The 24,349-nt window shown below is 45.3% G+C and overlaps 1 protein-coding gene across 1 annotated transcript in view; it reads left to right on the top strand.

Moving 5' to 3' along the window:
- The first annotated feature begins 901 nt into the window (after nt 1-901).
- dgat2 (diacylglycerol O-acyltransferase 2) overlaps nt 902-24,349 on the top strand; it is a 66,863-nt gene continuing 43,415 nt past the window's right edge. Inside the window, exon 1 of the mRNA XM_063054671.1 lies at nt 902-1,053. Coding sequence (XP_062910741.1) covers nt 1,014-1,053 — 40 coding nt within the window. The 5' untranslated portion in view covers nt 902-1,013. The remainder of the gene's footprint in view (nt 1,054-24,349) is intronic.

The raw sequence follows: 24,349 nt of genomic DNA on the forward strand, positions 1-24,349 counted from the left end.
TTTATACAGGTGAAAAATATGTTTGGATTCTCTTTTGTATTATCGGCTAGCTTACCGCCACTATAAAGCCTCAGCAACATAACCTTGCCGTTATATTCTAGTACTCCTGAAATGAATGCTAACATTGTCTTTGTCTTCCTTACCACTGACTCAACCCGCAAGTTAACCTGAAGGGAACCCTGCACAAGGACGCCCAAGTCTTGAAACGTCGACTGTACTCTTTCCCATGGATGCTGCCTGGCCTGCTGAGTTCCTCCAGCATTTTGTGTGTGCGGCGCTTGGATTTCCAGCATCTGCAGTTTGTGATTGGATTACCTTCATATTTAATCTTTTCTACGGCTTTTTTAGTTGCATTCTGCTGGATTTTAAACCCTCTACCTTCCCACTAATGTTTGCTCTATTATTATATGCTTTTATTCTGCCTTTGATCTCCTTATTAGCCACAATTGCTCCAGCCGCTCTTTAGAATACTTTATTTGCGGGATGTGTCTTTCCCAGGAATTCCACCTTGCTATTTCACTCTGACCATCGGGCACCATCAACGCAACGAGCCACCTATTCCCACCTTGCCCACCCACGTGCTCTCCGCTCCGCAGTGACCAATAGCAGGGCGAGTAGGCGGGGCTTCAGGGTTGTGCCATTAGGACCTCGTAGGGGAAATGCAAAGTTGCGGCAGTTAGGGCAACTTTTTAACTGCACTAATCCTCCAAGACAGTCGCAAAAAAAAAAGCAGTCGCAGTTATTACACACTGAAAATAAAACAAGCTGAATGTGTAACATGCTTGGTATAAAGTTGAAAGCGTCACTGATTGAACTTGGCAGTGGGGTGACCCCCTGTCCTGCAAGCGAATGGAATTCCCGACTATTAAAGAACAGATTGAGTTCCCCCCCCCGCTCGCTCTTCTTCTTTCCCTGAACTGTTGTAAATTAGGGTACATAATTTGTAAGATTTAAATAAGGGAGCACCCTAACTGATCCTTGCTTAAATCCCGAGGACAGACGTACCAGAGGATATGCGGGCTCTTCTTGCTGCCCAGTCGGGTGTCCTGAGAGGTAAGGGGACGATTCGTACAATGGGCTTTATTCGCTGCTCTTCCCCCCTCATCTCTGCATCTCCCATTGCTAATTACTGCAATCTCCTGAGCGCATATACTTAATTAGTTTTGAGACTGTATTCGTATTTTTATAGATCGCGGCTGTGATTTATTTCTCCAGGAGAGTGCCGCGGTGTCCGTTGAGTTTTTCCACAGAGTGGGCTTTGTTACGGTGGAAACACTGTTGTCTGTTTTTGGGGATGTGATAGAGAGAGCGGGCGATTTGTTTTTTCAGTCGCCTCAAGCTGAAAGTGGTTGAGCTGTTCGCCCCTTCCCTTCTACCCCCCACCCCATAGTGGGGTGACATTTCCACCTAATTTGGGGCGGGGGGGGGTCTTTCCAGAGCAATTTGGGATTGCCTTGCCTCTCGTATGCCCACTTTCTTCGTAGGCGCCTCTGTCATCTCCGCGTTATCCAGGTCATTGGGTCCTAGGGGTTTACCGGCTGACAAGCCATTTAGCTACTTTTGCACTTTCATTCGCTAATGCGAATTTCTTTCATTCGAGGATTTCTTTGTCTTTCATGAAGGCAGACACAAAATAACTGTTTTAATTCGTTTAATTTCTCTCTCCCCCCCCCCCACACCCCGCCACCTGGCTCTACTATCACCTTCGAGCTGGTCCTCCTCTCTCCCCCCCCCCATCTTTTTATCCCGGTGTTTCCCCCCTTCCTTTCCCGTCCCGATGAAGGGCCTCAGCCCCAGACGTCAACTATTGATCATTTCCATGGATGCTGCCTGACCTGCTGAGGTCCCCCGGCATTTTGTGTCTGTTGCTCCGTTTGATTCGTTTCCTCGGTCCCTAATCCCTGTAATAATTACTTCTGGCTTGGTCTGTAAGAAACCTGCATTAATTTTTTTCTAATCCTTAACCCTCTTCCATATTTTTATAACATTAACACAAAAACCTTCAGCCCATTAAGATTGTACTGACTTTCTAAGAAATTCCAATCCCCCTTTAATTAAACCTAAACCTTATTCCCATTCTCCCAATTCCTCCCCCGCCCCAGATGCTACCACTAGCCTGCAATTGCTTACCTAAGCCCATCCCCCTACAGGGCATAGGCTGCCAACAGCAGCTCTCCAGAGTCCGCTGTCCCGGGCCATTCTTTCAAGCTGTCCCCAGGTGTAGGCCATCTTCTTGGTGCTGAAGATCCTTCCTCTCCCAGGGGCGAAGTTTGTTGCTGCCCCATACCCAACCCTCCTCCTCACAGCTTGGCTTGCCAGTGGTCACCCACACACTAGCGCAATTAACCTTCCAACCCAACGTTCAAACACTTTAACAATGGCTTTTTCCCTTCTGCCCTCAGATTTCCGAGCAGTCCGCTAGCCCACTATCTTCTTATTCCTCTTTTGCATAATTTATTTGGTTATTTCTCATTGCAACTCTTGTGGTGGGCACTAGGGTAGCGTAGAAGTTAGCCTGACGCTATTACAGAGTTCAGTTCCGATGTCGTCTGTAAGGAGTCTGTACATCCTACTCCTGGAATATGTGGGTTTCCTCCGGGTGCTCCGGTTTCCTCCCACAGTCCAAAGATGTACCAGCTAGTAGGTTAATTGGTCACTGTAAACTGCCCTGTGATGAGGCTCGGGTTAAGTCAGGGGTTGCTGGGTGGCTTGGCTCGGCAGTCCGGAAGGGCCTGTTCTACACTGTATCTCGATAAGTAACTAGTACAATTAAGTACTATATTACCGGGGATCCTGAAGACACACACTCAGTAACTCAGGAACTTTCTCTCTATCATCCGATTTCTGAATGGACATTGAAATCATGAACTACCTCACTACTTTATTAATTTGTGTTTTTGCAATAATTTAATTGAACTATTTGATCTACAGTTTGTAATTCAGTCTTTCCTATATTATCATGTATTACATTGTACTGCTGCCGCAAAGTTTACAAGTTTCACAACATATGCCGGTGATAGTAAACAGGAGGAATTCTGCAGATGTTGGAAATTCAAGCAACACACATCAAAGTTGCTGGTGAACGCAGCAGGCCAGGCAGCATCTCTAGGAAGAGGGACAGTCGACGTTTCGGGCCGAGACCTTTCGAGATCCAAGACAGTCCTGACGAAGGGTCTCGGCCCGAAGCGTCGACTGTACCTTTTCCTAGAGATGTTGCCTGGCCTGCTGCGTTCACCAGCAACTTTGATGTGTGTTGCTCTGGTGATAGTAAACCTGATTCTGATTAGGGGAAATGTCTTCACTCAGATGGTGCTGTGAGTGTGGAAAGAGCTGCCGGTGTATTTGGTGGACGTGGGTTCAACTTAAACGTTCAAAAGAAGTTTGGGTAGGTACATGGATGGGAGGGGTATGGAGGGTTCTGGTCTGGGTGCAGGTCAGTGGGACTAGACAGCATAATAGTTGGCATGGATTAGATGGGCTGAAAGGCCTGATTGGTTCTGTAGTGTTCGCTAACTCTATATTCATGTCTTCATCAGTTAGCCATCTACACTAATCCCATTTACTAGCTTATCATAGCCTTCTGTACCTTTGCTTGTATTGAATATTGTAAGAGTCTCTGTTCCCACCGCACCCATCAGGCAAGATTCCAACTACCCTCGGGGTGATGCAGACAAGTGTATGGTGTTGCACTTTACGAGGGCAAACCAGCAACTGGTAGGGCACCGAGGAGTACAGTAGAACAGAGAGATCTAGGACTACAAGTATATAATTCCTTGAAAGTGGTGTCATGGGTAGAGAGCTTTGCCAGATTGGCAGAGAAGTCCACTAGAGGTCATGGTGTAAGGGTGAAAGGTGAACTGTGAGGGTAATACGAGCTGGAGTTTATTCACTCAGAAATTTGGATAGGTACATGGATGGGATTATGGATCTTCAATGAATCCTTAGAGCAGACTGGTTTTAATGCAAACAATGCATTTCTCTGAATGTTTCTATCTTCGTATGATAAATATAGTGTACGTCTCGTACTGTACTGCTACTTAACAAATTTCGGCACATATGTCAGTGATCATAAACCTGATTCTGTCGTCTATACATAGAAACTTGTTCATTCTGTTCACTTTTTCTGCCTGTTGCTTGGTTTCAAGTTTAAGTTTATTGACATCTGACTGTACATGTATACAACCAAACAAAACAACACTCCTCTGGGCAATGGTGCACCCACAAGAACCTATATCACACACAGCACATAAACCAAAATATTACTTTAAATAAGCTAATAAAATATAATTCAAAATGTGTGTAGTACAGGTAAGCAGTAAAGTCCAAGTGATGAGATCTCGATGGTGGCAGGGTATTCACTAATCTCCCAGCCTGAGGGAAGAAGCTGTTGCCCAGTCTGGCAGTCCTAGTCCTGATGCTCCTGTACCTCCTTCCTGACAATGATTTGAGCCCTTCGTCTGCTACGCTTCCAGTAAATGTCACAAATAGGGGGTAGGGAGACCCCAGTGATCCCCTTGACGGTTTTTACAGTCCTCTGTACGTTCTTGTGATCCGATGCCTTGTAGCTTCCATCCCACGCTTTAATGCAGCCAGACAAGGCACTCTCAACGGTACTCCTGGAAAAAGTTGATATAACGGGGGGATGGGGAGCCTCGGACTGATTAGCACAGACTTCGAGTCAAAGGGCATGCACTGTACTGTTCTATGTTGTAATTTCCTCGTTTCAATGTTTGATCCTACTTGCAGAACTCTGAAAATGTCCCAGCACCCAGCCTTGTAACTTTCCATGACATTACAGCCTAACCCTTTGATCTGCTTTCTCAATGGCCACAGTTAGACTCATTTCCCTCTTCGAGGATCCCTCAACCAGGGATGAGGTCATCGGAGCTTCTGTTGGCATTCCTGTGGCTCTGGGTTTTTAACAGGATGGCGTTGCTAGTCCCAAGCCCAACCCCCTTCCTTTTGCGGCCAGGTTTTTCGGACTTGCTCTAATGCTTGTATAGATACTTAATTGTTTGCTGTGGCCAGTTGAGAGATAATCTTTAGCAGCATCGTATGTGGCACCTTGTCAAAGGCCTTCCCAAAAAATCCAAGTAAACAGCATCCACTGACTCTCCTTTGCCTACCCCACCTGTTATTTCCTCAAATAATTCCAAAACATTTGTCAGGCAAGATTTCCTGTTGAGGAAATCTCAGGTTGGATGAGGCTAGAAATAAAGGTCATGGGTTAAGGGTGAAAGGTAATATATTTAAGAGGAAGCCCTGAGGGTAACTTCACTCTGTTGTGCAACTGTGGAACGAGCTGCCAGTGGAAGAGAAGTTTTGTATAAGTACATGGAAGGGAAGAGTATAGAGGGCTGTGGTCCAGGTACAGGGTCAATGGAACTAGGCAGAGTAACAGTTCATCATGGTCTAGACAGCCTGTTTCTGTGCTGTAATTGTCAATGCTGACTTCGGCCTTTTTTTTTATCATGTGCCTTTCAAGTTACTCAGGAACCTTATCCTTAATAATGGATTCCAACATCTTCCCAACCACTGAATTCAGGTTAATTGGCCTACAATTTCCTTCCTTCTGTCTCTCTCCCTTCTTGAAGACTGGTGAGACATTTGCAATCTTCCAGTCCTCCAGAACCATTCCAGAAGCTAGGGATTCTTGAAAGATCATTACTAATGCCTGCACAGTCTCTTCCGAAATCTTTCAGAACCATGGGGTGTAGTCCATCTGGTCCAGGTGACTTGTCCACCTTCAGTCCTTTCAGCTTCTAAAGCACCACTTCCTTAGAAATAGCAATTATACTCACTTTTGGCCCCCCGCATGCTGGAATTTCTGGTATGCTGTTACCATCTTTCATGCTGAATACTGATGCAAACTGCCTGTTCAGTTTGTCGGCCATTTCTTTATCTTTCATTGCCACCTCTCCAGTGTCACTTTCCAGCATTTCGATATCCACTCTTTCCCCTCTTTTACTCTTTATGTATCTGAAAATGCTTGATAATATCTTTTATATTATTGTGGACAGCACAGTAACAGCGCAAATAATGTAAATCTTTACAGTGCCAGTTGAACGATTGGGGTTAATTTCCAGCTGCTTTCTGTAAGCAGTTTGTACATTCTCCCTGGGGGGTGAGCTTCCTTTTCTCCCATATTCCAAAGATATACGGGTCAGTAAGGGTCGGAGAGTTGTGGGCACGCCATGTTAACATCGGAGCCATGATGACAATTGTGAGCTGTTCCCAGCAGGTGCTCGGATCGCGATGGTCATTGACAAAAGCAATGCATTTCACTATACGTTTGATTGCTTTATTTCAGTTGTACAATCTTTACGGACCTTTAATCTTGATTGTCTAGCTAGCCATCATATTACCTCTTCTCTCCTTGTTGCTTTTCTTAAGTTGCCTTCTGTTGTTTTTATAAAATTCCCAATCCTCTAGCTTCTCACCAGTTATTGCTAGGTCAGCAGGGTTCATGAAGGCAGTCGACTCCCAGCTAAAGGCCTATTATGAATGTTACTGAAAACTGACCTTGTCAGTGATGCCCAGAGTTGCTTAAGTCACTGATTTCTGCAACTCTTCAATGACTAATTGATATCCAAATACTAAAGGTTACTCTGTGTTAGGCAACTAATGTCCCCTGGCAGCTTTGAACAGAGCTCACTTTCAAAGTGCTAATGTCCAATTTAGAAACTTGCTATTGGACGACTCCAGTCCAGTCAATCTATGTATATAAGCTATCCTGTGTATTTATATTTACTCTTTGTTTATTCTTGTGTTCTTTGTTATTGATAGTGTGGGTTTTTTTGCTGCATTGGATCAAAAGTAACAATTATTTCATTCTCCTTTACACTTGTGTACCGAATATGACATTAACCAACCTTGAAACTTGAATATCCATTGCCCTAATATTCAGGTTGCTGTTTTAGATGATACTTCAAGGACTCGTAGAGCTCTAAACATATCTCTATACCCAAGTAGCGTAGCACAATGCTTTACAACGCCAGTGATCTTGGTTCAACTCCGCCGCTGTCTGTAAGGAGATTCTGTTTTTCCTGAGATCACATGGGTTTCCTCTGGGTGTTCCAGTTTTCTCGCACGTTCCAAAGACATGCGGGTTAGTGAGTTATGGGTGTGCTACTTTGGCAATGGAAGTGTGGTGACACTTGTGGGCCGCCCCCGGCACAAACTGTGTTGATCGTTAATGCAAAATTTCACATTTCACTGTTTTGAAGAGCATTTGACAAATAAAAGTAATCCTCAACTTTACAACCGCCCATTTTAACAACATTTCATCACTTACCAATGTTTGGTGGGTTGGGGGAGGAAGGTTAGGAGTTTGGTTCTGCAGTGGGACAAGCAGTGTGAGGGACTGGTGTGGGAGATGAGATAATTGACCGTATTTTGTGCCCAGTGCCCATCAAATCCAGGCTGTGACCATTGACACAAACAACGCATTTCACCGTATGTTTTGATGTATATGCCCTCGATCAGAAAATACTACAATTAGTGGTGGATACGGCCCAGTCCATCACAGGTAAAACCCTCCCCACCCTGTGAGCGCATCTGCATGAAAAGTTGTCAATCATCACCCACATCGTCCTCTCCTCTCACAGCTGCCATCAGGAAGAAGGTACAGAAGCATCAGGATTCATTCACACCATCAGGTTCAGGAACATTTATTACCCGTCAACCATCAGCCTCTTGAACCAGAGGGGATACCTTCACTCACCCCATTACTGAAATGTTCCCACAACCTATGGACTCACTCTCAAGGACACTTCATCTCATGTTCTCAAGTTATTGCTTATTTATTATTATTATTTCTTATTCACACAGTTTGTTTTTTGCACACTGGTTGAATGCCTAGTTGGTGCGGTCTTCCCTTGATTTTATTATGGATTTACTAAATATGCCTGCAAGAAAATAAATCTCAGGGTTATATCTGGTCATACTTGTATGTACTTTGATTTTGCTCTTCCTCCTTTGAAGAAGACCAAGGCTGGATCTCCTATTTCAACATGTCAGTGCATGACCACCTCTACTGTCACTATGAGGCCAAACTCTGGTTGGAGGGGCAACACCTCGTACTCCATCTGTGTATCCTCCAACCTGATGGTTTGAGCATTGATTTCTCTAACTTCCCGTAATTTCTCATCCCTTCCCTTCTCTTTTTTTTCCCCATTCACTATTCTGGTTCCCCTCTCAGCCTTTCTCTTCTCCTCGCCTTTCCATCACCTTCCTCTTGTGCCTCTCCTCCTTCCCTTTCTCCACTGTCCTCTCCTATCAGCTTCCTCCTTCAGCCCTCTACCTCTTCCACCTGTCAGCTCCCAGCCTCTTGCTCAATTTTCTCTCCCACCTGCTCACCTTTCTCCTCGCCTGGTTTCACCTATCACCTGCCAGCTTGGACCCCTTAACAAACAACATCCCTAAAGAAGTGCTGTGGGGTGGGGGGGGGAGAGGAGGTTGGGGAGACAGCCTGCAACGTTCACCACACATTCCTACACCAACATAGGATGCCCACAGTTCAGCGGAACAGCATAAGCAACAGCAACTGAATGAGTATTTTGCATCAGTTTTCACTGTGGAAGACACTAGCAGAATGCCAGAAAGTCAAGCATGTCGGGGCAGAAGTAAGTGTACGTGCTATTACCAGGGAGAAGCTGAAATATCTGAAGATGGATAACTCACCTGGACCAGATGGACTATACTCCAGGCTTCTGAAGGAGGTAGCTGAAGAGCTTATGGAGGCGTTAGTAGTAATCTTTCACGAATCACTAGATTCTGGAGTGTTTCCAAAGGATTGGATTGGCCTCTCTGTACCAGATGGTGATTCAACCTGTCAGAATGCTCTCCATGGTGGAAATTTGTTAGTCTTTGACATCCCATATCTCAAACTGCTAATGAAATATGATGAGGCCTCCGTCGGTCAGGGTCGACCACAGATCTTGCATCCTAGTTGTCTAGATATGCAAGCCAGAGCAGTACAATACGGAGAGCAAGCTGTTGCTCATGTAGCAAGCTCCCCTTCTCCATGCATCTTATGAGCCCAAAGGAACAGCAGAAACTGATACAGTTTGGCACCAGCAACATCTCAGGAGTTGCCAGTCAGTGTTGAACTCAACATAGGTCTGTCTTAGGGACTTCAGCTCTGGATTTTTACCCTGGGATTCACTCTCGAAGCCTTCCCCATGAGTGGGTATAGCCGCAAGGCAATGGAGATTTGAGATCAGAGTTTTCCTTCTAGATGAGCTGACAATCCCCATGTGCCCAAAGTGACTGGTTTTAAGGTGCCAGTGGTACACCTTTGCCCCGCTGGGTTCTGCCGAGCTTGGTAGCTAAGCCGCACATGAAGGCCAGGAGCTGGACTTGGTTGTCAGAGGCTATTTGAAATGTAATCTCTGGTTGTTTTCATACCTTTCTAGTGATGCCTCCTCTTATTCTTTCACCATGAGTGTTATCACTAAATTACGAGAGGCTTGGATAGGGTAGGCAGTCATTTTCGCAGAGTGCCACGAGCAAATGCTAGAAGGCAAGGCATACATTTAATGTGGTGGGGAGGAGGGGGGTGGTGTTTAATGGTGATGTGCACGGCAAGTTTTTTTTTTGCGCAGTTGTTGAGGGCGACGGACAAACTGGTGCAGTGCTGAACTGGCTCCATGGCCGTAACTCTGCGCTTCGTGTTCTGTGTGTCACTTGTATATTTCATTATTTGCATGATTTGTTCTTTTTTTGCACATTGGATGTTTTGATGGTTTTTGTGTAGGGTTTTAAGCGGATTCTATTGTTTTTGTAGCTGCCTCAAAGAAGATGAATTTCAAGGTTGTATATGCTATACAATGCTGTTGAAAAGTCTTGGATTGAAAAGAGATGACATGAGATCGGAAGGAGTAGAGTCTCTGGGGTTGAGTTAAGAAATGGCAAGGGTAAAAGGACCCTAATGGCAGTTGTATAGCAGCCGGGATGTAGATTACAAATTACAGCAGGAGATAGAAGGGCAATGTCATGATAATCGGTGGGGATTTTAACATCAAAGTGGATTGGGAAAAACCAGGTCAGCACTGGACCTTGAGAGAGAATTTGTAGAATGTCTAAGGGATGGCTTTTTAGAACAGCTTGTTGTTGAGCCCACTAGGGGATCAGTTGTGCTGGACTGGGTGTTGTGCAATGATCCAGAGGTGATGAGAGATCTTAAGGTTAAGGAACCCTTAGGAACAGTGATCATAATATGATCAAGCTCATATTGAAATCTGAAAGGGAAAAAAAATAAAACCAATGTGTTGGTATTTCAGTGGAATAGAGGAGATGACAATGGCATGAGAGGGGAACTGGCTGAAGGTGACTGGAAAGGGACATTTGCAGGAAAGACAAGCAGAGCAGCAATAGCTGGAGTTTCTGTGAAAAATGAGGAAAGTGCAAAACAGATATATTCCAAATAAGAGATTTTCAAATGGAAGAAGGATGCTGCCATGGCTGACAAGTGAAGTCAGAGTAAAAGCAAAAGAGCGGGCATACAAGGAAGCCAAAGCTAGTGGGAAGACAGGATTGGGGAAGCTTTTAAAAACTTGCAGAAGCAAACTAAGAAGGTCATTGGGAAGGAAAAGATGAATTATGAAAGGAAGCTAGTGACTAATATCAAAGAAGATACTAAAAGCTTTTTTAAGTATATAAGGGGAAAAAGAGAGTTGAGGGTAGATATAGGACCAATAGAAAATAATGCTAAAGATATTGGAATGAGAGATGGCAGAGGAACTGAATGTGTATTTCACAAAGGTCTTCACAGTGGAAGACGTCTGCAGTATACCGGACATTCAAGAGTTTCAAGGAAGTGAAATTTGTGTAGTGAAAATTATGACTGAAAAGGTGCTCAGGAAGCTTAATGGTCTGAGGGTGGATAAATCTCCTGGTCCTGATGGAATACACCCGTGGGTTCTGAAGGAAGTAGCTGGAGAGATTGTGGAGGCATTAATGATGATCTTTCAAGAATCTATAGATTCTGGCATTGTACCAGATGACTGGAAAATTGCAAATGTTACTCTGCTATTTAAGAAGGGTGGGAGGCAGCAGAAATGAAGCTATAGACTTGTTAGCCTGACATCAGTGGTTGGGAAGTTGTTGGAATCGATTGTTGGGGCTGAGATTATGGAGTACCTGGAGGCACATGACAAGACAGGCTAAAACCAGCATAGTTTCCTGAAAGGAAATCCCTGCTTGACTAACCTACTGCAATTCTTTGAAGAAATTACAAACAAGGTAGACAAAGGAGATGCAGTAGACGTGGCGTACTTGAATTTTCAGAAGGCCTTTGACAAGGTGCCGCACATGAGGCTGCTTAGCAAGATAAGAGCCCATGGACTTGCAGGGAAGTTACTAGCATGGGTGGAGCATTGGCTGGTTGGCAGAAAACAGAGAGTGGAAATAAAGGGATCCTACTCTGGCTAGCTGCCGGTTACTAGTGGAGTTCCACAGGGGTCGGTGTTGGGACCGCTGCATTTTACGATGTATGTCAATGATTTGGACTACGGTATTAATGGATTTGTGGCTAAATTTGCTGATGATACAAAGATAGGTGGAGGAGCAGGTAGTGTTGAGGAAATAGAGAACCTGCAGAGAGACTTAGATAGTTTAGGGGAATGGGCAAAGAAGTGACAAATGAAATACAATGTGGGAAAGTGTGTGGTCATGCACTTTGGCAGAAGAAATAAATGGGCAGACTATTATTTAGATGGGGAGAGAATTCAAAAATGCAGAGATGCAAAGGGACTTGGGAGTCCTTGTGCAAGATACCCTAAAGGTTAACCTCCCAGGTTGAGTCAGTTGTGAAGAAGGTGAATGCAATGTTGGCATTCATTTCTAGAGGTATAGAATATAAGAGCAGGGATGTGATGTGAGGCTGTATAAGGCACTTGTGAGACCACACTTGGAGTATTGTGTGCAGTTTTGGGCTCATTATTTTGGAAAGGATATACTGACATTGTAGAGGGTTCAGAGAAGATTCACGAGAATGATTCCAGGAATGAAAGGGTTACTGTATGAGGAACATCTGGCAGCTCTTGGGCTGTATTCCCTGGAGTTCAGGAGAATGAGGGGGGATCCCATAGAAACATTCCAAATGCTTAAAGGCCTGAACAGATTAGATATGGCAAAGTCGTTTCCCATGGTAGGGGAGTCTAGGACAAGAGCGCATGATTTCAGGATTGAAGGACACCCATTTATAACAGAGATGCAGAGAAATTACTTTAGTCAGAGGTGGTAAATCTGTGGAATTTGTTGCCACGAGTGGCTGTGGAGGCCAAGTCATTGGGTGCAGTTAGGGCAGAGATAGATATGTTCTTGATTAACCGGGGCATCAAAGGGTATGGGGGGAAGGCAAGGGAGTGGGGATGACTGGAAGAATTTGATCAGCCCATGATTGAATGGTGGAGCAGACTCAATGGGCCGAATGGCCTACTTCTCCTATATCTTATGGTCTTATAAATGTATAGCTTAGGCTTTTGAATAGTACTGTAATATTTTTATGCATAGCACCGTACTGCTGCAAAAAACAAATTTCATAACATATGTGAGTGATGATAAACCTGATTCTGATATGGGTCTCTATTGTGGACTGAGGGTGGGAAGGGGCAAGGAGAGGGGAGGGAATGAGAAGCACCAGAGAGACATTCTGTAACGAGCAATAAATCATTTATTTGGCGTCGAGTGATCTAGCCTGGTGATTCAGGGCTGGCTGTGTCTGCACCCGTGCCAACCCTTGCCCCTTGCACTCCTCTGCCAACTGTTGCCACCACTGCCACCACCACTACTACATATACATTCACAACAGGCTGAAGGAAATCAGCAGGTCAGCCAGCATCCATGGAAACGATCAGTCAACGTTTCGGGCTGGAACTCTTCATCAAGACTTTATGTCCCACCTGCAATAGAGCTTGTAGGTCCAGGATAGGACTGTATAGTTATCAAAGATCTCACTGTTAAAGGAGTAGACATTGTCATTGGACTTTGATGGACAACTGAAGAAGAAGACCCCTTCTCTCCTAAATTTCTTCCTCTTAGCTGCTCACCCCTACTGGAGCATAGGCTTCTGACAGTTCACTAGAGTCCTCTATCCTGGACTAGTTTTTCAAGTTGTCTCCAGGCGTAGTCTATCTTCGAAGATCTTTCTTCCCCCCCCCCCCCCCCCGGGATGAGGTCTTCGGAGCTTCTGTTGGTGTTTCTGTAGCTCTGGATTTTTATGTCAAGGGGTTACTACTAGCCCCATGCAGAGCAGCTGGGCTTGGGACTGTCCATGGTGGAGTTTTTCCTCCCACATAGCCCTCTATTTTCCTTTCATCCGTGTGCCAATCTGAGAGTTTCTTTAATGCCTGTAGCTCATGGCTCCATCACCACCCCCGGCAGCAGTTTCCATGCACCTATTGCTCTGTTTATATATTTTTGAAAAATTGCACCTGAATCCAGTCCGGTGTTCTGTGTTCTAACAAAGAAGACAGTGCATCACTATCAAGGCTCACAATATTGGGCCGATCTCCTGTAAGAACTACTTAACCCTTCCCTCCTATATAGCCCAGAGATTGAGTTTAACTTGGTGTCGTGCTCTGCGTGGACATTGTGAGATGAAGGAGCTAAACCCTGTGCTGTACTGTGTATAGAACTATCTAAACTACAGCCCAAAGCATCGAGCTTGAGGTGCAATAATATCCATTTGAGATGTTGGTTTAGGAACACGCCAAAGCATGAAAGCTCCTGCAGACCCCCTGACATCAGTTGGTTCTGGCAAAGATCTGCTATCTTGTAATCCGTGTCACTGTACCTGCTCCCTGTCCAATACAAGTTAATAATTCCACCACATATCAGATGTGGAAAGCAGGTTAAATAAATAGGTTTGAATTGGCCTGCAGTAAGCTCGTATCTCACTATCGAGATTTGGCGTTTCATGCAGGGGTTTGAGAGTTTCAGTTTTGAAGGCATCCGGAAAATTTCTAGTTTCTAGGAATATGATGATAATGGGTTAAATGAGGAGCAAAATTAGAAATTGGAGGTGCAAAGGGATTTGGGAATCCTTGTGCAGAATTCCCTAACTTGCGGGTTGAGTTGGTGGTGAGGAAGGCAATGTTAGCATTCATTTTGAGAGGACTAGAACGTAAAAGCAAGGGTACAATGCTCAGGCTTTATAAGGTACTGGTCAGACTGGACTTGGAGTACTGTGAGCAGTCTAGGGCTCCACATCTCCATATTGGGCAGACGTCATGTGAAGCCATGGGATCAGGTGGTGGATGGTCGTACGAGCAGCCGGTGCACATCACAAGTCCTGGTTGTGTGACCACTGACACCAGGCAGACGGTCTCTGGAGAGTGTTGGTAATGACTGGGGTCACCCGCCCAGAAGGCGGCAATGGCAAACACCCAAGTAGAAAAATTCGCCAAGAACATTCGTGGTCATGGGAATACAATCACCCACATCATACTACACGGCACATAATGATGACTATGATCTAAGAAAGGATGTGGGGGTGGGTGTCCAGAGGAGAGTCACGAGAATGATTCTGGGATCATTTCTAACGTAGAGATACAGCACAGTAACAGGGCCTTCTGGTCCAACAAGCCCGTGGCACTGAGTTATACCCTAGTGACCAATTAACTTACTAACCAGTGCGTCTTTAGGAGGGGACCAGAGCACTGAGAGGAAACTCCTGTGGTCATGGGGAGAACAGGGGAAGAAATTCCTGATAGACAGTTGCAGGAATCGAACCCTGATCAGTTATACAACAGTGCGGTCTGCTACAGTACCGTCGCCCCATGAGTGGGAGGGGTTAATGTCACAGTCTGGGGGCAGAAGCTGTTTCCCATCCTAGCAGACCTTGTCCTGATGCTATGGTACCTCTCCTGATGGTAGGAGAGTGAAAGAGATTGTGGGACAGATGGGAGGGATCATTGATAGCCCTGCTCCTGATAAATATCTCGGATGGGTGGAAGAGAGACACTGATGATCTTCTCAGCAGTCCTCGCAATCCTTTGCAGGGATTTGTGGTCAGGCGCCTTGCAGTTCCTGAACTAGATGGTGATGCAGCTGGTGCTCCTGTTTAATAAAAAAAATAAGTTGGTTAGAGTGGGGGATCTCTCACAGCTTGGTACGGAATCTGCTCTGCCGGTCCCCACAAGGAACTGCAGAGGGTTGTGGACGCAGCTCAGCACATCACAAACCAGCCTCCTGGCAGAAACAGCCCAGTCTCTCACGGAAGCCCCTCTCCCTCCATGGAGTATTTGTATAGTTCCTTCTGCCTTTGTACATGAACACCCCTCCCACCTCAGCCATTCTTTATCTCCACAGACAACTCCCCCCCTCCCCCACCCCAAATATCGGACAGAAGATTTATTATCCCCCTCAAACCAGTTCTCCTGTTTTTTCCTGGTAAACTGTGATGCCCTGACTAATCAAGGACCTATCGACCTCCACATTAAACCCCAAAGAAGTGCAGCTTGCAAAGTTCAAAGTACATTATACAACCTTGAGATTTGTCTGCTTATAGGCAGTGACAAAACAAACCCAAATGAATCCTTTTTTTAAAATCAAACACCCAACGTGCAGAGTAAAGAAAAAAACTAATTGTGCAAACAATAAAAGTAAGCAAATAGCATTCAGAGCGAAAATGAATCCTGGGGCACGAAGCCCGGAGCAGGCCCGCAGCCTGGGGCACGAAGCCCGGAGCAGGCCCGCAGCCTCTTGTGACCCTTTATCTTCCACATTTCATTTTTATCTTTGATCAAGCATTTAGTCAACTTCTGACTTAAAAGTTGGGAAATTCATAGAAAAATACTTGTATATATCCTTGGAAAGATTGTTTGTGCTTTAGGCACTCCACTCCATCTTGTACACCAGTACTTAATGATTAAAGATTAGTCATAGTCATACTTTATTGATCCTGGGAGAAATTGGTTTTCGTTACAGTTGCACCATAAATAAATATTAATAGAACCATAAATAGTTAAATAGTAATATGTAAATTATGCCAGGAAATAAGTCCAGGACCAGCCTATTGGCTCAGGGTGTCTGACCCTCCAAGGGAGGAGTTGTAAAGTTTGATGGCCACAGGCAGGAATGATTTCCTATGACGCTCTGTGTTGCATCTCGGTGGAATGAGTCTCTGGCTGAATGTACTCCTGTGCCCAACCAGTACATTATGTAGTGGATGGGAGACATTGTCCAAGATGGCATGCAACTTGGACAGCATCCTCTTTTCAGACACCACCGTCAGAGAGTCCAGTTCCCTCCCCACAACATCACTGGCCTTACGAATGAGTTTGTTGATTCTGTTGGTGTCTGCTACCCTCAGCCTGTTGTCCCAGCACACAACAGCAAACATGATAGTACTGGCCACCACAGACTCATAGAACATCCTCAGCATCATCCGGCAGATGTTAAAGGACCTCAGTCTCCTCAGGAAATAGAGACAGCTCTGACCCTTCTTGTAGACAGCCTCAGTGTTCTTTGACCAGTCCAGTTTATTGTCAATTCGTATCGCCAGGTATTTGTAATCCTCCACCATGTCCACACTGACCCCCTGGATGGAAACAGGGGTCACCGGTACCTTAGCTCTCCTCAGGTCTACCACCAGCTCCTTAGTCTTTTTCACATTAAGCTGCAGATAATTCTGCTTACACCATGTGACAAAGTTTCCTACCGTAGCCCTGTACTCAGCCTCATCTCCCTTGCTGATGCATCCAACTTTATTTGTCAAGTGTACATCAAAACTGTGGCCGTGGTCAAGTGGTCAGCGACTTGGGCCGGCTCCCCCACTGGACTTAGTCTTGTGAGGAGGGCGTGAGGACACCTAGCAGGACGAGAAAAAACAAGAACTAACAGAGGGCAGATGAGCTCCTTGTGAGCCAATGGCCATCTTCCGTGGAAGAGATTAAAGCCTCACCACGTATCTATGAATCGTATGCTATGCACCTAGTTAGAAGAGACATGATGAACTTGGGCGCTGCACCGTGTGCCTGGACCTGCCCAAGGAAGGGCCGAGCTCTGAGAAGCGGCCGCGGCTGGAGGTCGACATGGCCTCGGGCTTGAGTTCGGCGGGGTCGGCGGTGGGAAGTGCCAAGGCGGCCAGCGAGAACAAACTGGAGGAGAGGCTGAGCGGTGCTGCTGCAAGATCGAAGAAGATGGAGGTGCATAGCCGCCAACCCCGGATTCGGGACGGCGCCCACTGACTGACTGACTGACATCAACCCATCAGTGAAATGCGTGGTTTGCATCAGTGACCAACACAGGGATTTGCAGGGAGAAGGCTGCAAGTCCACTAGGCACGTCCACAGGTCACCAACACTAACCTTTACATCTTCGGAATGCGGGAGGAAACCGGGGGAAAGCCGAGCAGGTCATGGAGTGAATGGACAAACTCCTTACAGACAGCACCAGGAATCAGAATCGGGTTTAATATCACTGGCACATGTTGTGAAATTTGTTATGTGGCAGCAGTACGGTCCAACACATTGTAAATTGCAGTAAGCATATTTAAAAAGTCGTAGAGCAAAAAATAGTAGTGGGGTAGTGTTCATGTGTTCAATGTCCATCAGGAGTGGGATGGCAGAGGGGAAGCTGTTCCTGAATCGTTGAGTGTGTGCCTTCAGGTTCCTATACGTGCTTCCTGCTGACAGCAAAGAGCAGGGGGCATGCCCTGGGTGATGGGGGTCCTTCATGATGGACGATGACTGGTTTGAGTCATCGCTCTCTGAGGGTACCTGGATGCTGGGAAGGTTAGTGGCCATGATCGAGCTGACTGTTTCATAACTTTCTGCAGCTTTGTTTGATCCCGTGCACTCTCTCCCCACCTCCCGCCCCCCCCCCATACAAGATGGAGAATTCAGCCAGTTAGAACTTTCGACGGTATATCTGCAGAAGTCGAGCCCTGGTTGATGATCTCTGCTGTAGTACAATTGCGCTAACCGCTGTGTTACTGTGCTACTCACAATGCTACCATACTGTCCACAATACATTTAAAATACTGTAGGTTACCATCAGAAATTTAAAAAGCAGTGTTAACAGAGCAAAATAGCAAGGTTGTGCTCATGGGCTGTTCAGAAACTTGGTGGAGGGGAAGAAGAAGGGAGATGCGAGGGAGTCAAACAAACTAAGAGGCGGGTGGAGACAGTTTCTCTCCTGATAATTCCCATTTTCACTGAAGAGTCTTCCTGTTCTTCATTTCTAAGCTTCAGCAGTTGTTCCTCAAAGTTCAAAATGAATTAATGATCAAAGTGCGTATATGTCACCATATACAACCCTGAGATTCATTCTCTTGCAGGCATTCACAGGAAAAATAAAGAAATACAATAGATTTAGTGAGATACGTTAAAAACTGACAAACAACCAATGTGAAAAAGAAGACAAATCATGCAATAAAAAAAAGTAAGTAATACTGAGAATGAGTTGCGGAGTCCGTGAAAGTGAGTGTGTGGGTCGTGGAATCAGCTCAGTGTTGAGTTGAGTGAAGTTGCCCGTGCTGATGGTTGTTGGGTAACTACTGTTGTGTAGCAATTAGCATGATGCTGTTACAGTGTGGGTCTTTGGAGTTCGGAGTTCAAATCCGGCGTCCTCTGTAGGAAAGCTTGTACTTTCTTCCCATGGACATGTGGGCTGCCTCAGGTGCTCTAATCCAAAAATGTACCTGTTAGTAGGTTAATTCATCGTTGTAAATTGACCTCTGATCAGGCGAGGGTTAAATCGGTGGATTGCTGAGTGGCTGAACGAATCGGTTCTGCATTGTTGCTCTAAATAAAGTAACTGTTCCTGAACCTGGTGGTGTTGGACCTGAGGCTTCTCTTCCTCATGCCCAATGGCAGTATTGACCAGAGAGCATGATGTGGCCCTACATGCATGTGTAAGAGGGACAATGTTTTGAGACTGAGAGGCTCTAGCTGTTCTTTCTACAAGAAAAAAACATCTGTGGTACATGAGCACTATTTTTCTAATTGACAATAAACTGGACTGGTCAAAGAACACTGAGGCTGTCTACAAGAAGGGTCAGAGCAGTCTCTATTTCCTGAGGAGACTGAGGTCCTTTAACACCTGCCGGATGATGCTGAGGATGTTCTACGAGTCTGTGGTGGCCAGTGCTATCATGTTTGCTGTTGTGTGCTGGGGCAGCAGGCTGAGGGTAGCAGACACCAACAGAATCAACAAACTCATTCGTAAGGCCAGTGATGTTGTGGGGATGGAACTGGACTCTCTGATGGTGGTGTCTGAAAAGAGGATGCTGTCCAAGTTGCATGCCATCTTGGACAATGTCTCCCATCCACTACATAATGTACTGGTTGGGCACAGGAGTACATTCAGCCAGAGACTCATTCCACCGAGATGCAACACAAAGCGTCATAGGAAGTCATTCCTGCCTGTGGCCATCAAACTTTACAACTCCTCCCTTGGAGGGTCAGACATCCTGAGCCAATATGCTGGTCCTGGACTTATTTCCTGGCATAATTTACATATTACTATTCAACTATTTATGGTTTTATTAATATTTATTTATGGTGCAACTGTAACGAAAACCAATTTTCCCCCCGGGATCAATAAAGTATGACTATGACTAATGCTAGTTATAAGGTCCTGTGGTTGGGGTTGACCGTGAGTGTTGCATCCCAGCTGTTTGTGATACACAAGCCTGGGCAGGACGATATGGAGAGCAAGCTGCTGCCCATGTAACAGGCCTCCCCTCTCCACGCAGCTGATGAATCCAAAGGAACGGCAGAGACTGATACAGTTTGGCATCAGTTGCCAGTCAGCACTGAACTCAATGTCGGACTGCCTGAGGAATTCCAGCTCTGGATTTTTTTTTTCTCTGGGTTTACTCCGAAAGCCTTCCCAATAAGTGGGCATAGCTGCAAGGCAGCAGAAATTTCAGATCAGAATTTTCCTTCTGTCTGAGCCCCATCTACCGAAAGCAGCTGGTTTTAAGGCACCAGTAACACGCCTTTGCCCCTTCTGTCAGTAGAAAAGGTTCGCTGGCTTAGTAGCTAAGCCTAAAATGAAAGCCAGTAGCTGGACTTGGTTGTCAGAGGCTATTTGAAGTGCTTGCTACCAGGAGCATTTAACATGTAGTGGGAGCTTCCTTGGATTTATTCCATGCGATGCCTGATGCAATAATAATTGTTGACATGACTCTGGCTATTTCGTTCTGTGGGTTCCTCGGCTGTATTATTGATTTTTATGTTAAAGTTGACTATCCAAAAATATCTGCCTTCATTTTGAACACTGGGGTACATTTTAATTACTCACCTGTGCTCATAAACAAAAATTCATTCCTCGATATTATTAAATTATGAGGACACGCAGTCCTCTTTTATTGTCATTTAGTAATGCATGCATTAAGAAATGATACAATATTCCTCTGGTGTGATATCACAGAAACACAAGACCAACCAAGACTGTAAAACTAACAACAACCACATAATTATAATATACAGTTACAACAGTGCAACAATACCATAACTTGATGAAGAACGGGCCATGGGCACAGTTTTAAAAAAAAAAGTTCAAAGTCTCTCAAAAGTCCCACATCTCGCGCAGACAGGAGAAGGAAGAAAACTCTCCCTGCCATGCCCGACCACAGTCTGACTCTGAGTCGTCCGAAAACTTTGAGCCTCCGACTTTACATTATTTGAGACAGTGTAAAGTATTTTGTGCATTTATCATGAACACGAGATTCTGGACATGCTGGAAATCCAGAGTGACTCTCCTGCTCTGTAGAGAAGATCCTTTTGCCACGAGTTACTCTGTCAAGTTATTTCCTGTCAGTCACCCTATGTTCAGATACTCCTGCACCTAGCGCCACTTCACGTACAATCAGGCCGCGGTAATAAGCTTATCTACACTCAGTGCCACTTTATTGAGTACAAGAGTGGAACCCAGTATGATCTGCTGCTGTAGCCCATCCACTTCAAGGTTCGATGTGTGGTCTGTTCAGAGATGCTCTTCTGCACACCACTGTTGTAATACATGGTAACCCGAGTTACTGTCACCTTCCTGTCAGCTTGAACCAGTCTGGCCATCCTCCCCTGACCTCTCTCATTAACAAGGCGATTTTGCCCTCAGGACTGCACTTCACTAGATTTGTTTTCGTTTGTTTTTCACACCATTCTCTAAATTTTAGAAACTGTTGGACACAAAAATCCCAAGAGATCTGCAGTTTGAGGTACTCAAACTACTCCTGTCTGGTACCAACAATCACTCCACGATCAAAATCACTTGGATCACACTCTTTTCCCCATTCTGATGTTTGGTCTGAATGAAAACTGACCCTCACGATCATGTCTGCGTACCTTTTGTGTTGAGTTGCTGCCACATGATTGGCTGATTTGCATTAATATCACTAATTTTTATAGATGCCCCGTAGAAAGCATTCTTCTAGGGTGCATCACAACCTGGTATGGAAGTTGTCCTGTCCAAGACCGGAAGAAGCTGTAGAAGATCGTGAACACGGAGCAGCACATCACACAAACCAATCTTCCGTCTGTGGACTCACTTTACACCGCACGCTGTCGAAGCAGTGCTGCCAGGATAATCAAGGACACGACCCACCCAGCCAACAGACTTTTCGTCCCTCTTCCCTCCGGGAGAAGGTTCAGGAGCTTGAAGACTCGTACGGCCAGATTTGGGAACAGCTTCTTTCCAACTGTGATAAGACTGCTGAACAGATCCTGACCCCAATCTGGGCCGTACCCCCAAATATCCGGACCTGCTTCTCGGTTTTTTTGCACTACCTCACTTACCATTTTTTCTATTTTCTATTTATGATTTATAATTTAAATTTTTAATATTTACTAATTTTTACTATTTTTAATATCTTTAATATTTGTAATCCAGGGCATGTGAAGCGCAGAATCAAATATCGCTGTGATGATTGTATGTTCTAGTACCAATTGTTTTGGTCACAATAAAGGTGTACCTAATGAAGTGGCCACTTGGTGAATATACAGTCACACTCAACAGTTGTACATTGTGTTTTATAGATTGCTTTTGTTCTTGTGTTTTTATAATTATTGTTTTCTATGTTGCATTGGGTCTGGAGTAACAATTATTTCATTCTCCTTTACACTCATTTACTGAAGAATGACAATGGGCATTCTTGAATCCTGAAAATATTGGAGGAACTCAGCAGGTCGGACAGCATCTATGGAGGGGAATAAACAGTTAATGTTTAGGGTGGAGATCCTTCATCAGGATTGGAAAGGAAGGGGACAGAAGCCAGAGTAAGATGGTGGGGGGGGGTGGAGAATCATGAGATGAAGTCAGGAGGGTGGGGGAAAAGGGAGAAATTATCACAGAGCAACATACACACAAAATGCAGGAGGAACTCGGCACCTATGGAGGAGAATAAAAAGTTGGCATTTTGGGCCAAGATTCTTCATCGTGACTGAAAAGGAATGGGAGAGAAGCCAGGCTCCGCTTCTCACTGCTACTGCCAGGCAGGAGGTACAGAATCCTGAAGGCCCAATCTACCATGTTCAGGAATGGTAACTTGTCGGGTTCTTGAAGCAAGCTGCACAACCCTAACCCACCGAGATGTAGCACTGAGCGTCATAGGAAGTCATTCCTGCCTGTGGCCATCAAACTTTACAACTCCTCCCTTGGAGGGTCAGACACCCTGAGCCAATAGGCTGGTCCTGGACTTATTTCCTGGCATAATTTACATATTACTATTTAACTATTTATGGTTCTATTAATATTTATTTATGGTGCAGTCTTATCACAGTCGGAAAGAAGCTGTTCCCAAATCTGGCTGTATGAGTCTTCAAGCTCCTGAACCTTCTCCCGGAGGGAAGAGGGACGAAAAGTGTGTTGGCTGGGTGGGTCGTGTCCTTGATTATCCTGGCAGCACTGCTCCGACAGCGTGCGGTGTAAAGTGAGTCCAAGGACGGAAGATTGGTTTGTGTGATGTGCTGCGCCGTGTTCACGATCTTCAGCAGCTTCTTCCGGTCTTGGACAGGACAACTTCCATACCAGGTTGTGATGCACCCTAGAAGAATGCTTTCTACAGAGTATCTATAAAAATTGGTGAGGGTTTTAGGGGACAGGCCAAATTTCTTTAGCTCTCTCAGGAAGTAAAGGCGCTGTAAAGATTCAGCCATGATATTGAATGATACAACAAACTTGCTGGTTGAGTATTGTACTGTTACCTCTTTTATCTTGTATCTTTGTGTACCCGTCATCTGGGGTAGTTACTGTAGACTACGCTCAGTGGCCACTTTATTAAGTATTGCTACTTGGTAATGCAAATGTCTAATCAGCCAATCCATGTGGTAGCAACGCAATGCACAAAAGCATGTAGACATGGTCAAGAGGTTTAATTGTTCAGACCAAAATTCAGAATGGGGAAGAAATGTGATCTAAGTGACTTTAACTATGGAATGATTGTTCGTGCCAGACAGGGTGGTTTGAGTATCTCAGAAACTGCTGATCTCCTGGGGTTTTCACACGCAACAGTCTCTAGAGTTTATAGAAAATGGCAAGAGAAAACAAAAAAATACAACAGCGAGCAACAGTTCTGTGGGCAGAAGTGCCTTGTTAGTGAGAGAGGTCAGTGGAGAATGGTCAGACTGGTTCAAGCTGACAGGAAGGTGACAGTAACTGAAATAACCGCACGTTATAACGTGTGCGAAGAGCATCTGAGTGCACAACGCGTCACACACCCTGATGGGCTACAGCCGCAGAAGACCACAAACATACCCGGTCATGAGAAAATCTGCAGATGCTGGAAATCCAAGCAACACACACAAGATGCTGGAGGCCAGGCCAGGCAGCATCAATGGAAAAGAAACTCTGTATTAGGATAAATATGATTTGGAAAAAAACTTGTATCTTGATTTCAAAGTGAATTTATTAAACGTGTATGTTACTGTATGCACACACAAGAGAGCGACACCTTGTATACCATCTGCATAGTGTTCAACGTGACAGCACAAACATCGATTTCTCTAACTTCTAGTTGTTTCTCCCCCTCCCCCTCCTTTGCTACTTCAGTTCCCCATTCTGGCTCCCCTCTTACCACTTATCCTCACCTGGCCATCACCATGTAGACCATAAGACTTGCAGATAGGAACAGAATTAAGCCTTTCAGCCTGTTGAGATTTCTCCGCCATTTATCAACCTTCTCGACCCCGTTCTCCTGCCTTTCCCCCCACATCCCCCTCCAGTGGCCATTCTCTTTCACATTCTCCCATGGTGCACTCTCCTCTCCTGTCGGATTCCTCCTCCTCCAGCCTCCACCTATCATTTCCCAACTTCTTACTTCATCCCCTCTTCCCCCCCACGCTCTGACCTTCCCCCTCACCTGGTTTCGCCTATCACCTGCCAGCTTCCCTCCCCACCT

This window comes from Mobula hypostoma, chromosome 7, assembly GCF_963921235.1.
Source record: "Mobula hypostoma chromosome 7, sMobHyp1.1, whole genome shotgun sequence".
Lineage (NCBI taxonomy): Eukaryota > Metazoa > Chordata > Chondrichthyes > Myliobatiformes > Myliobatidae > Mobula > Mobula hypostoma.